The 14,802-nt window shown below is 36.6% G+C and overlaps 1 protein-coding gene across 1 annotated transcript in view; it reads right to left on the bottom strand.

Moving 5' to 3' along the window:
- The window catches only part of YTHDC2 (YTH N6-methyladenosine RNA binding protein C2), a 71,990-nt gene that overhangs the window by 32,369 nt on the left and 24,819 nt on the right, over positions 1 to 14,802 (bottom strand). The window contains exons 10-17 of the mRNA XM_015096775.3: positions 12,696 to 12,831; positions 8,900 to 9,026; positions 8,449 to 8,514; positions 3,323 to 3,501; positions 2,982 to 3,078; positions 2,820 to 2,907; positions 2,653 to 2,733; positions 215 to 297 (exon numbers count right to left, since the gene is read on the bottom strand). Coding sequence (XP_014952261.2) covers positions 215 to 297; positions 2,653 to 2,733; positions 2,820 to 2,907; positions 2,982 to 3,078; positions 3,323 to 3,501; positions 8,449 to 8,514; positions 8,900 to 9,026; positions 12,696 to 12,831 — 857 coding nt within the window. The remainder of the gene's footprint in view (positions 1 to 214; positions 298 to 2,652; positions 2,734 to 2,819; positions 2,908 to 2,981; positions 3,079 to 3,322; positions 3,502 to 8,448; positions 8,515 to 8,899; positions 9,027 to 12,695; positions 12,832 to 14,802) is intronic.

Raw genomic sequence — 14,802 nt, 5'->3', positions numbered from 1 at the left:
ATGTTCTGAGTGTAGGTTATACAAGGCAAAAATTTTTACTTTTAACATAACCTAAATTTGACTTTAAAATAAGTATTAAAATTGTCTGCTTTGAAAAAATAATATAAAAATTAAGACAAACATGAAGATTTCAACATTTTATAGAAAGTAGAATATACATTAAATATTCCCATTTGAATGGGAATTGAATGAATGTTCATTAAATATACATTACCTGCCTTTTCGTTGTATGGCGCTAGCTTTGGAAATCCATACCATTTTTAACATTGTAACAAAATTCAGTGCATCAAAGGATTTCTGTAATATTTAAATCACCTTCATGTTAACACATAAAAGGTATTTAATAAGAAATAGAAAACATTATGAATATATTTTAACATGCCAAGTTTAATTCAGAGTCCCTTTTGACTAATTAGCACAGGGTACTGATTTTTTTAAAAATCCAGATTTCTGGTTATAATCATTCTAAGGGAAAAAAAGGAAAACTAAACTCTGAAGAGCTGTAGAACTTCCTCATGCTGTGCCTTGCTAAGCTATTTGTTTTACTCTACTACACTTGAAAAATGGCAGTCAGTTCTCATAAAGCATCAAGATTGGAGAGAACTGATCTATTCTCTTAAGGTCATTTTCTATCAGATTTACATCATTGTGGGGAATAGGAGTCATCAGGGAAAGACATTTTCTGACATACTTTTCAGGAAGCTGATTGGAGAGAACAGTAATAATCACTAAAATAATCCTATTCCCAAATGAAAAATTTTCAACCCCATCCACTTTATCTCTTGCTGAACTACTAATGTATTAGCTTATCCAGAATGACAAAAGAGAAAGTAAAAAAGAACCACTACTAATCCCATATTTTCACTACTAAAGTGAAAATTTACTACAGAGAAATATTCATTTTTAACTAGAATATATATACTCTAGTGACTTTATACCATCCTTTTCATAAAATAACTACATAGAAAAATATAAATGGGTTCTCTTAATAGTTTATTATGACTTTTTTAGAAAAGATGCTTATTTTGATTTTTAATATTACATTTATCAATTTTGTGTATAAAATAACTTTTGACACTACCATCAGTTTTCTTAATAACACACAAAGGTAACTTCTTTTCACATTAAACATGATCATTTATATCCACTAGAGCAAACATGATTTGTTTTCCCAACATGGATAGCATTTATTTCCTTGAAAACCAAAAATTTTCAATTCTTTCATGAAAGTGAAAGTGAAAGTGAAGTCGCTCAGCCCTGTCTGACTCTTTGCAACCCCATGGACTGTAGCCTACCAGGCTTTTCCCTCCATGGGATTTTCCAGGCAAGAGTACTGGAGTGAGTTGCCATTTCCTTCTCCAGGGGATCTTCCCAATCCAGGGATCAAACCCGGGTCTCCCACATTGCAGGCAGACACTTTAACCTCTGAGCCACCAGGGAAGCCCCTCTTTCATGAAAGGACTGACCAACATTGGGAATACTGAGAATTGGTGGGCACTGCAATACTACACGGAAAAGGCAATGGCACCCCACTCCAGTACTCTTGCCTGGAAAATCCCATGGATGGAGGAGGCTGGTAGGCTGCAGTCCATGGGGTCGCTAGGAGTCGGACACGACTGAGCAACTTCACTTTCACTTTTATGCATTGGAGAAGGAAATGGCAACCCACTCCAGTGTTCTTGCCTGGAGAACCCCAGGGTCAGGGGAGCCTGGTAAGCTACCGTCTCTGGGGTTGCACAGAGTCGGACACGACTGAAGCAACTTAGCAGCAGCAGCAGTAGCAGCAATACTACAAGGAAATAAACACTGACTTTTATTTATATCAGGTGTTAGCAGAAATTTTTAGCCTTTGCAGAGGGGCTCTGTTGCAACTACTCAAATCTGCCATTGCAGTGTGAAAGCAGTCAGACAATGGGTAAAAGTGGACAAGAACACGGCATTATTCAAATAAAATTTATTTTTACAAAAGCAGTTGATGGGCCCAATTCTTCTGGTAGCCATCATTTGCTGAAGCCTGGTTTTATGTTTGTTTTCTTGAACTAAAGAAGGCTTTTTTGAACTAAACATTTTTTGAATACCCATTAAAACTACATGCAGAGCACTGGAAATGTAACAATGAACAAGAAGGACACAGTCCATGCCCATAAGCAGAAAGAAAACATAGAAAATATGTAATCAAATTTCCACATTGACAAAACTTTCAGTTACTAGCCAAATGCTTCATTTCCTTCCTAATATTTAGTGTGTGTGTGTGCTAGTCACTCAGTCGTGTCCGACTCTTTGCAAGCCCGTGGACTCCTCTGTCCATGGGATTCTCAAGTCAAGAATAGAGAAGTGGGTTGCCATTTCCTTCTCCAGGGGGTCTTCCCAACCCAGGGGTCAAATCTGGTTCTCCTGCATTGCAGGTGGATTCTTTACCATCTGAGCCACAGGGAAACTGCAGAAGCTAAACTGTTAGAATAACAAGACAACCCTGCAAACTGAATTGTTTAAGGTAGAATATTCACTTCAGTGAAACTAACATTTACTATGTCAAATTCATCCTAGAACCAGAAGTTTCCCCATTAAGATGAATTCTGCTCATAAAAATATTTATTGTTATGGAACTTAACCTTCTTCATTTAAGTAAAAATATAATTTATTCATACATACCTCTTTCACCTTACCAGAATCAATAACGAAGACAACATCATTGACTGTGATGCTGGTTTCAGCAATATTGGTGGAAAGGATCTGCAATGGAATATTATATCATAGTTAATATGAACACAAAACCAATGACTAACAAAATGGAAAAATAAAGATTTTATGAAGCTTACTATTTTCCGAACACCTGCAGGTGGGTTTTTTAATACCTTCTTTTGATCAGATGTTTGCATATTTGAATGAAGCATAAAGACTTGGTATCTGTTGACAAGAGAAAATATACTGTGGTACCTAACTGTTATTAAAAGTAACAAATGCAAAGTGTTAGCTTTTACCTATGTGCATTATCAGCAAACCGCTTGTCATCAAACAGGATGCGATCCCTCAGACCAACAATTTCATCATATCCAGGTAGAAAAATCAATATTGCACCTTGAAGAAGAATGATTTTTTTAAACATTCAATCTCTTTGTAAAACAAGAATCAATCAAAACATCTAGATACAATGAACTCTATATGTGCTTTCAAGCACTGATAAGCTCTAATACTTCTGACATTTAAAGAGGTTGTGCATTATTATCAATGGAATTATATAAAAATTTATATACACAAAATATTAATTCCTAAATCAAAGAATGTATCTCTATTCCAGTTCTTTTAGACAGTACTCATTTACCAGCTTCACAACTATGGCAGATATTGTATAGAAGATGCATAATCAAATCCAAGTCTACTTTTTCATCATCAAAACTATGGTGATAAGCTTTCAGAAGTTCTCTGTCTTCTGCACTGAGGTCACTCCCATTTGTTTGAACCAAAGAGCTTTCATCCAGATTTCCAAATTCCAAAGAAGCACTAGAAGGGAAAAAAAAAATAGATCAAGTTGAATTCCATTAAAAAGAGTAACCCTTGCCAATTATTCCCATTATGTCCACCTTCACATTTTCAATATACTCTAAGAGGTGAAGTGACAATTAATGCTCTAGCTATAATATAATTCATATTTTGGTTTCAAGTATATTATTCAAAGTAAAACTTGGCAACAGGTGCTTTTTAAAAAGCTCAACCTGAAGACTTTTCTTCAAAGCAAATATACAAACAGCCAACTAGCACATGACATCATTAGTCATCAGAAAAATGAAATTCAAAACCACAGTGAAATACCACTTCATACCCACTAGAATGACTATTATCAAAGGACAAATAATAATAAGTGTGAGAGAGGATGTGAAGAAACTGGAACCAAGTGGAAATGTAAAATGATGTAACCACTTTGGACAACAATGTGGCAGTTTCTCAAAATGTTAAACACAGTGTTACCATGCGCCCCAGCAGATAGACTTCTAGAAATATAGTATAAGAAGAAATTAAAATATCTGTCCACATAAAAATCTGTACACAAATATTTATACCGGTGATTATTCATGACATCCCCAAAGTGGAAACAACTGAACTGTTCATAATTTAATGAATGAATAAACAAACTGTAGTCTACCCAGAATAGAATATTACTCAGTCATTAAAAGGATGTCACAACATGGATGACCTTTAAAAACATTATGCTAAGTGAAAGAAGCCAATTATAGAAAACCACAGATTATATAATTTCATTTATATGAGTTGTCCAGAATATTAATCTATAGAAAATGGAAGTAGATTAGTGGTTGCCTAGGGCTGGGAAAGTTGAGGAAAATAAGAAGAGACTTCTAATGAGCACAGGTTTCTTTTTGGGGTGATGCAAATTTTATCAAAACTGACTGTGGTGACGCCTGCATAACTCTTTGAACATACTAAAAACCACTGGAATACACACTAAAGTAGGTGAATTATATGATATGTGAATTGAATATCAATAAAACTTAAAAAACACAAACTTTTGGTCATCATTTATATTTTAATAGGTTGTTTCTAACTACTCATTATTATAAACAATATTCTGAAAAACAGTTCTCATTAAAAATAAAAGAACTGTACAGGTACCAGCTTAACATGACTGTTAATTTGGTTCTCCTATACTAAAAGTAGGCTTCCCTAATAGCTCAATTGGTAAAGAATCTGCCTGAATTGCAGGAGACCCTGGTTCAATTCCTGGGTAGGGGAGATCTACTGGAGAAGGGATAGGCTACCCACTTCAGTATTCTGGCCTGGAGAATTCCATGGACTGTATAGTCCATGGGGTTGCAAAGAGTCAGACATGACTGAGCAACTTTCACTTCACTTCAAACTGAAAGTAGGTTGATTGTGCTATTTCCCAAAAGCCAGCATCAGCAGAAATTACTGGAATAACCCACTTGTTTCTTCATGCTGTATGTAAAAATATAGACTACTGCCATCACTAGAAATTATCAATATGATTTCTAGAAAATTCAGTTCAGCTCAATGTCTCTTAAAGAGCTTAGGAGAAAAATAAGACTGCTTTCAATAGGAAAAACATGAGCCTTTTTCAACTTTATAACTGTTGTATTTAAAATTTTAAAGTTCAATTTAAACCATTTCAAGTTTATTGTTTTACTTTTGTGCTGTTTAAAGCTATAAACTTTCTCAATCCAGGAAACATAATTAATTGAATTTAAATATTTTAAACGTATAATTGATAATATCATGATCTATTGAACAAAAAGAAAGCTGACTTAGCTGGGATACTACAATATTATCCAGATAACTGCTTTACATGGTAATCTGTAGTATCCAGTAAGCTACAGCTAACACCTTAAGAATGGAACTTTCAAAGTGTTAGCACTAAAAGGACTGCAAGTTCTGGGTGCAATTAATGAAATGACAAAACTCACCACACCAGAATTAGCATTTGGATCTGCAGAGAATTTTGACACACTACATTATCATTTAATGAAATTAAAATGACAAAAATAATTTGATCCATCAAATGTTTACTTCATCTAATAAATATTCAAGACTAAATCTATAGATGTTCAGTTCAGGTGCTCAGTCATGTCCGACTCTAAGCGACTCCATGAACCGCAGCACACCAGGCCTCCCTGTCCATAACCAACTCCCGGAGTCCACCCAAACCCATGTGCATTGAGTTGGTGATGCCATCCAACCATCTCATCCTCTGGCATCCCCTTCTCCTCCTGCCCTCAATCTTTCCCAGCACCAGGGTCTTTTCAAATGAGTCAGCTCTTCACATCAGGTAGCCAAAGTATTGGAGTTTCAGCTTTAACATCAGTCCTACCAATGAACACCTAGAACTGGTCTCCTTTAGGATGGACTGGTTGGATCTCCTAGCAGTCCAAGGGACTCTCAAGAGTCTTCTCCAACACCACAGTTCAAAAGCATCAATTCTTCGGTGCTCAGCTTTCTTTATAGTTCAACTCTCATATCCATACATGACTACTAGAAAAACCACAGCCTTGACTAGACGGACCTTTGTTGGAAAAGTAATGTCGCTGCTTTTTAATATGCTGTCTAGGTTGGTCATAACTTTCCTTCCAAGGAGTAAGTGTCTTTTAATTTCATGGCTGCAATCACCATCTGCAGTGATTTCGGAGCCCCCCAAAATAAAGTCAGCCACTGTTTCCACTGTTTCCCCATCTATTTCCCATGAAGTGATAGGACCAGATGCCATGATCTTCGTTTTCTGAATGTTGAGCTTTAAGCCAACTTTTTCACTCTCCTCTTTCACTTTCATCAAGAGGCTCTTTAGTTCCTCTTCACTTTCTGCCATAAGTGTAGTATCATCTGCATATCTGATGATTGATATTGATATTTCTTGATATTTATTGATATTTCTCCCGGCAATCTTGATTCCAGCTTGTGCTTCCTCCAACCAAGCATTTCTCATTATGTACTATGCATACAAGTTAAATAAGCAGGGTGACAATATACAGCCTTGACGTACTCCTTTTCCTATTTGCAACCAGTCTGTTGTTCTATGTCCAGTTCTAACCATTGCTTCCTGACCTGCATACAGGTTTCTCAAGAGGCAGGTCAGATGGTCTGGTATTCCCAACAAATATTCAAGACTTAATCTATAGATGTAATATAATACAAAAACCCAAGTCAAATAAATATTTTGTGTTCCTGAATAATAGACATTTTAATATATTTTAACTTCATGTTCTGGCATTCTCATCTCTTTAAGAATTTTCCACAGGTTGTGGTGATACACATAGTCAAAGGCTTTGGCACAGTCAATAAAGCAGAAATAGATGTTTTTCTGGAACCCTCTTGCTTTTCTGATGATCCAACAGATGTTGGCAATTTGTCTCTGGTTCCTCTGCATCTTCTAAAATGCGCTTGAACGTCTGGAAGTTCATGATTCACATCCTGTTGCAGCCTGGCTTAGAGAATTTTGAGCATTACTTTACTAGCATGTGAGATGAGCACAACTGTGTGGTAGTTTGAGCATTCTTTGGCATTGCCTTTCTTAGGGATTGGAATGAAAACTGACCTTTTCAACCTGTGGCAGCTGCTGAGTTTTCCAAATGTGCTGGCATACTGAGTGCAACACTTTCACAGCATCATCTTTTAGGATTTGAAATAGCTCAACTGGAATTCCATTACCTCCCCTAGCTTTGTTCATAGGGATGTTTCCTAAGGCCCAGTTGACTTTACATTCCAGGATATCTGGTTCTAGGTGAGTGATCACACCATCGTGGTTATCTGGGTCATGAAAATCTTTTTTGTATAATCCTTATGTATATTCTTGCCACCTCTTCTTAGTATCTTCAGCTTCTGTTAGGTCCATACCATTTCTGTCCTTTATTGAGCCCATCTTTGCATGAAATGTTCTCTTGGTATCTCTAATTTATTTTAAGAGATTTCTAGTCTTTCTCATTCTATTGTTTTCCTCTATTTGTTTGCAATGATCGTAGAGGAAGGCTTTCTTATCTCTCCTTGCTATTCTTTGGAACTCTGCATTCAGATGCTTATATCTTTCCTTTTCTCTTTTGCTTTAGCTTCTCTTCTTTTCTCAGCTATTTGGAAGGCCTCCTCAGACAACCATTTTGCCTTTTTGCATGTCTTTTCCTTGGGGATGGTCTCGATTACTGCCTCCTGTACAATGTCACAAACCTCTGTCTATAGTTCTTCAGGTACCCTATTATCTAATCCCCTGAATCTATTTCTCACTTCCACTGTATAATCATAAGGGATTTGATTTAAGTCATACCTGAATGGTCTAGCGGTTTTCCCTACTTTCTTAAGTCTGAATTTGGTGCTAAGGAATTCGTGATCTGAGCCACTGAAAGCTCCCGGTCTTGTTTTTGCTGACTATATATAGCTTCTCTATCTTTTGCTGCAAAGAATATAATCAGTCTGATTTTGGTATTGACCATCTGGTGATGTCCATGTGTAGAAGCATCTCTTGTGTTGCTGGACAAGGGTATTTGCTATTACCAGTGCATTCTCTTGGCAAAATTCTGTTAGCCCTTGCCTTGTTTCATTTTGCACTCTAAGGCCAAATATGGCTATTATTCCAGATATCTCTTCACTTCCTACTTTTGCATTCCAGTCCCCTATAATGAAAAGGACATCTTTTTGGGGTGTTAGTTCTAGAAGGTCTTGTAGGTCTTCGTAGAACCATGCAACTTCAGTTTCTTCAGCATTACTGGTTGAGGCATAGACTTGGATTACTGTGATACTGAATGGTTTGCCTTGGAAATCTTATTAGCAACCTACAAAGTACCTGAAAACTATTATTAGAAAAAGTTCTTAGAACTACAAATATATATATATAGCTGGAAAAGAGACTATAAATAGCTTTTATAGGTCACATTCTATGATTTATATGGCTAATCTTTTTCAAAAGGAGTTAGAATTAAAAATAGCAAAAAGTTTTACCTGTAAGATTCTAGAAGATCCACAATTTCAGTCTGGCCAAAGTGTTTAGCCCAATCTAAAGCCATCCTGACAAAATTCAAAGGTATCAAATTTAAAAAGACAAATCATGTTCTCAAAATTAGGAAACTAATTACTCAAAGTTATTCATTCATCAATTAAAGTAGATATGTATGAGCAATTTTACACAACAGCTTTCTTTTTTTTTTAAGTTTTTCCTTTTTTTAAGCAACTTTATTTATTTACTGGCTGTGTTGCATGGTCTGTGGGATCCTGGTTGCCAATCAGGTATTAAACCCATGTCCCCTGCAGTGGAAGCTCAGAGTCTTAACCACCAGACCAGCAGGGAAGTCCCCTCACAATAGCTTTTAATATAAAGGCAAATATAAGAAATCAAAAAAGATATATGTAGCTATACAAAGGTATACAAAGAACAGATGCAATTAAAAATTACCAGCCATTCGATGCTTTACTATGAATATTGGCTCCCATACTAATCAACTGTTCTACTTGACTTGAGAAACCTCGTCCTGCAGCAACCATCAGAGCTGTTGCACTGGTTTCACTATGTCTATAATCAACTAAAAGAAAGAAAAGACATGCAAATGTGAAAGTTTCAAATTATTCAAATACATTTTAATTTCTTTGAATGTTAGGGGAATTAACCTAGGACATGGTCATTTACCTAAATATATAACAGCACTGTATAACCCCTAACTCAGATCATCTAAGATCTGATACTGATATGTCATTAGTATAAGCAGGATAAAATAAGTACCACAAGTTGGAAGGCAGGAGAAGGAAAGATAGTGTTAATCAAAGCAGAAAGGAAAGCTACTAACTTTGTTGAACTCTTAAGCAACCTTCTTAAATCTAGATTCTGCCTTAATCAAATGGTAAGATATAATTAAAAAGTTAATCATCATCAGAATCTGGTAGTGAAAGTTAAAAAGGCAAATGAAAAATTTTAAATGATTTTTTGACATCCTTTTATTTTGCTTTTATTCCCCCATCAATCCAGGGTCTTATTATAAGATGCTTAAAGAGAGTAACACTGGCAGAAAGTTTACTTCCCATAAAAACCATCCATGAGAAAAAAAATAAACTTTTATTGAATTTAAATTCCATCTTAAAATATATTTCAAGCAATGCAATGTATTATAATTACTTAGAACTGATGTTCACAAAGTACAAAGTTGGTAATTTCAGAAAGAAATCACTACTGAGAAAAACTCTCTATAGTAAAACAGGTTAACAACCCTGTAACACATGGCATCAAATATTAACATAAACCAATGGTTCTTAAGGTAGACAGGGGGACTTGTAAGAGAGTTACCTCAGGCTTTTTATCTCTGATAGCACAGAGAGCTATGCCTTACTTCTAGATTCAGATTCAGTAGTCTCAGGTGAGAAAGCACATGCATTATTAAAAAGATCTGCGAAGATTATGATTTGTGTTCATTATATGAGAATTACTACTTCAATGGAATATTCAATTAGGGGTACAGATAAGCATGGGAGTTAGAAAATGACCAAAAATTCACTAATACTCTTTCCTTCAAAGGGTGGAGCCTAATTCCTCTCTCCTTGAGTGTGAGCTGGACTAAGCGACTCATTCTAGCAAATAGAATAAAGTGGAAAAAATGGTGTGCAACTTTGGAGACTAGGACATGAAAGGTACCTACAATTTCTTGCTTGCTTTTCCTTTTTCCCTTTTGAATCAAGCACGCTGGGAAAAGCCAGCTGTCACATTCTGAGAAGAACAAGGCAATCCTATGGATGGTCCAGATGGCAAAGAACAGAGGCCTTCTGCCAACAGCAGAGACAAACTGAGTTCTCTAGCCAACAGCCATGAGAGTGAGCCATCTTAGAAGCAGATCCTCAGTCTTAGTAAACTTTCAGATCACTGCACCCCTGCCAACAGCTTAACTACCAGTCTATGAGTGACTAGGAGCCAGAACCAATCAGTTAAGCTGCTCCCAGATTCTTGACTCTCAATAACTATGTAAAATAATAAATGTCTTAGGTTGCTAAGTTTGGGAATCATTTCTTATGCAGCAATAGATGACTAGCATCCAGCATTCCACAGAAAGCCTAGTCCTACTAAACCAGCTAATTACTACCTGGCTACACAAGATCACACAGGAAAATTGATACAGTTAAAAAGAAATCTATGAAGTCAAAGGTTTCCTGGATCACATGAAGTATTTTCAACTTCTGGTGCCTTAAAATTAAGCATTGAGATTTTAGAAGAGAAATAAAAATATGGAAAGTAAATTACTGTTCATAGAGATATGCTAACATTTTAGTTCACTACACATGGCTTAAGACATTAGAATACTGGGCTCTGGAAAATGTCCAATAAAACTATAAAGGAGAGATGACCATTATCAAAGTAATAGTCTATTAGTCACAAAAGAAATATCTAAAAAGAGGGTCAAAGATAATACAAAAATACTTTAAAATGTTTCATAAATGTTTTAAAGCAATGTGTCTCAAAATTCAAATTTCCTAACTTATGGATAGAAACCTAAATGAAGTAGGCATATTAGATCATTTCAAGCATAAAAAAACAACAAAAGCAAAGGCCCAAAGATGGGAATGAGACAGCATATATGAAGAGCAAGAAGATAAGAGTGGCTAAATTACAGTGAACAAGGCAAACAGTAGAAAATGAGATTTAAAAAGAATATCAGAGACTAAATCAGGGGAAAAGACTTTGATTTTTATTCAAAGTATAACTGAAAGCCATCAGAAAGTTGAGAGAAGAGAAGTAGCATGATCCAATTTCCTTTTCGAAAGGATCAATCCAACTGTTCTCTGGAGAACAGACTATAAGTAACATAAGAACAGAAGCTGTTAATAGGTCAGCGTAACAGTCCAGGAAAAAAATGTTGACTTGGGCTAGGATGGCAGCAGTATAGGCAGTAAAATATGGCGAGATTCAGGATTTATTTATAAAGTAAACTAACAAGATTTGATAATGGATTACACGTGAGGTATGAGAGCAAAGTCAAAGATGATTTTATATTTTGTTACCTTAGCAACTAGGTGAATGGTAGTACCCTAAGGTTAGATTCAGTGTGCCTGGGATGGCCAAGCACTTGCATTTTTAATGGGGTCTAAAACTGACAATGATCACTAGAGGAACATTCACGAAATAGCACGTTGAGAGAGAGGTTAGGAGATAGAAAATCAAGTTGTTTGGCGTAAATCTATTTTTATTCCTCTAACAGACTTCCAACTGGAGGTGTCAAGTAGTGAGGTATATTGAAGTGAGAGGAGCAGTCAGGATTGGAGATGACATCAAGTTAGGAGTCATTTTAAATAAATATTTAAAGCTACAACTAGATGAGATTCAACTCAGGAGTAAGCGTAAAGAGAAGTAATTTAAGGACTGAGGGCTAGGACAGTCCATATTCGGAGGTAAAGAAAAAGACAAAAATCCTGCCAAGGGAACCAAGACCTACCAGTCAGAGAGATGAGAAAAAAATAAATCAAGTATGGAATATCAGAAGTAAACTGAAGAACATGTTTCAAGAAGGGAGTGGTCAATTATAATAATGCTGAGAAGTTCAATTTGACAACTAAGTCCCTTTCAGTACTGACCTTCCATTACCATCATTCTACCTTTTGCCTAAAAGCCTTTAGGGTTCTAAAACTCACCTCTGATTATTAATATCCATTATAATCAATGAATGAAATCAGAGTAAATCATTAATGAAAATATGTAATGTGATATAATGCAGGTACGTGTGATTCAGAACTTGAGCCTAAAGAACTAAAGGTATACTAAAATTTTTCACTGATTGAATGAATAATCTAGAGCAAAAGGTATTAACATTTTTCCCTGTTTCGAAATCATAAATCTCTTTGAAAATCCAAGATATTTGGATTTTCAAGGAGGAAGAGGGGTGATTTGGGGGTGAGTATATTTATATCACAAATCTTATACACATAAAAATACTTTTGCATATAATTATCATATATTCACAGACCCCATAAAACTGTTCTGGAGACATTACGTTAAGAATCCTTGATTTAACATAATACTATTCTATTGCACAATATCTGTTCTACTATGCTACTAAGAAAAATCCTCACTTGTACATCTGAAATAAGTACTCCAAAAGAATAAATTATTGGTGGTGAACAAAAAGTGAATCTTGAATTTTATTAATTAAACTATATCTCTATCATAATAGATAGCTGCAAGAGTAATTTAAAAAACTGAAATAATTTACACTTACCACTAACATTTTCCGTTAAAATAAGGTGAAAGACCTGAGCAAAGGCATCAACATCTTTATGCAGCCATATGTCAGAAAGACAAGCATCCATTTCCTTTATTAACCATGGTTCAAGGCAATTCACATCTTTTTCTGTCTTCAAAAAGAAACAAAGATTATAAATTATTTAACCTTTGCTGGCAAAGAACACAAGATGGCCAAAATGACCATAAGAACTATTAGTCATACAGTGTAATATCAAAGGATTTGACATAAAAGTTTGCCATTTCATCATAAACATTATCATTTCCAATACTGTATCTTGTTTTCACATTCATCTTTTACCTGAGAATAAGCTTGTCAACAAGGCAGTATGATCTAGTCACAATATTAACTGTGCTTCTGACACAATGTTCTTAATATACCTGCAGATCAGTGGTCTTTTCTCCCAACTGTCCCACAGAGGAAATGTCACCTGGAGCTTGTCAACACTGAAGCCAAGACCCACCCCAGAGCAAGTACATCAGAATCTCTGATGGAGGCCAGATTCCACAGGATTTTAAATGTTCCTCAGTCCAGTTCAGTTCAGTTGCTCAGTCATGTCCGACTCTTTGCGACCCCATGAATCTGAGCACGCCAAGCCTCCCTGACCATCACCAACTCCCAGAGTTCACTCAGACCCACGTTCATCGAGTCAGTGATGCCATCCAGCCATCTCATCCTCTGTCGTCCCCTTCTCCTCCTGCCCCTAATCCCTCCCAGCATCAAAATCTTTTCCAATGAGTCAACTCTTCGCATGAGGTGGCCAAAGTATTGGAGTTTCAGCTTTAGCATCATTCCTTCCAAAGAAATCCCAGGAATGATCTCCTTCAGAATGGACTGGTTGGATCTCCTTGCAGTCCAAGGGACTCTCAAGAGTCTTCTGCAACACCACAGTTCAAAAGCATCAATTCTTTGGTGCTCAGCTTTCTTCATAGTTCAACTCTCACATCCATACATGACCACTGGAAAAACCATAGCCTTGACTAGACAGACCTTAGTCGGCAAAGTAACGTCTCTGCTTTTGAATATGCTATCTAGGTTGGTCAGGAGATGCTAATATGTAGCCAGGCTTAAGAATCACTAATTTACAGAATCAAAATGCCATTCACTGAATCAAATGGATATTCCCAACATTAAATAACAATTTTAAGGCAATGGCACCCCACTCCAGTACTCTTGCCTGGAAAATCCCATGGGCGGAGGAGCCTGGTAGGCTGCAGTCCATGAGGTCGCTGAGTGTCGGACACGACTGAGCGACTTCATTTTTACTTTTCACTTCCATGCATTGGAGAAGGAAATGGCACCCCACTCCAGTGTTCTTGCCTGGAGAATCCCAGGGACGGGGGAGCCTGGTGGGCTGCCGTCTATGGGGTCACACAGTCGGACACGACTGAAGTCACTTAGCAGTAGCAGCAGCAAGCATTCTTTAAAAGTATACATTCTTTTTACAAGAATAGTTCATTAGTATGCATCAGAACTTTAAACAATAAGAGAAAACTGCCAAGCATATTTGCATTCTCATGCTCAATACAGTTTAATTCCTTTTCTAAAAAGTACACAGTCCCAGCCATTGCTCTAATCACCAATGCCTTTTTAAGAACTCTGAGTGAAAGTCGCTCAGTTGTGTCCAACTCTTGTAACCTGTGAGGCTCCTCTGTCCATGGGGATTCTCCAGGCAAGAATACTAGAGTGAGTTGTCATGCCCTTCTCCAGGGCATCTTCCCAACCCAGGGATCAAACCCAGGTCTCCCGCACTGCCTGCAGATTCTTTACCATCTGAGCCACCAGGGAAGTCCTTTAGAATTCTAAACCACAATCAAAGACCAGAAGGAACCTAGGAAATTCATTAGTTTGTTTTCAAATAGACTCCATGGAACCCAAAGTAGCAGAAGCCCCACCTAGGGGCTAGAGCTGGAGAGTGAGGGATGAGCAGGCAGGATGTCTACAAAAAAGATTTTGTGAAAGATTCTGTGGCAAAATAAAAGGGAGAAAGAAGAAACTGAGCTCTATAATGGGTAACTGACTTTACAGTCACATAGCTTTCTGGTGGAAACCCTGGTCTTGATTATACTTGCCTTAATACCAA

The sequence above is a fragment of the Ovis aries genome, chromosome 7 (genome assembly GCF_016772045.2).
Source record: "Ovis aries strain OAR_USU_Benz2616 breed Rambouillet chromosome 7, ARS-UI_Ramb_v3.0, whole genome shotgun sequence".
NCBI classification, from domain to species: domain Eukaryota; kingdom Metazoa; phylum Chordata; class Mammalia; order Artiodactyla; family Bovidae; genus Ovis; species Ovis aries.
Note: the sequence above shows the minus strand (reverse complement) of the source record. Positions and strands in the feature narration are given on the sequence as shown.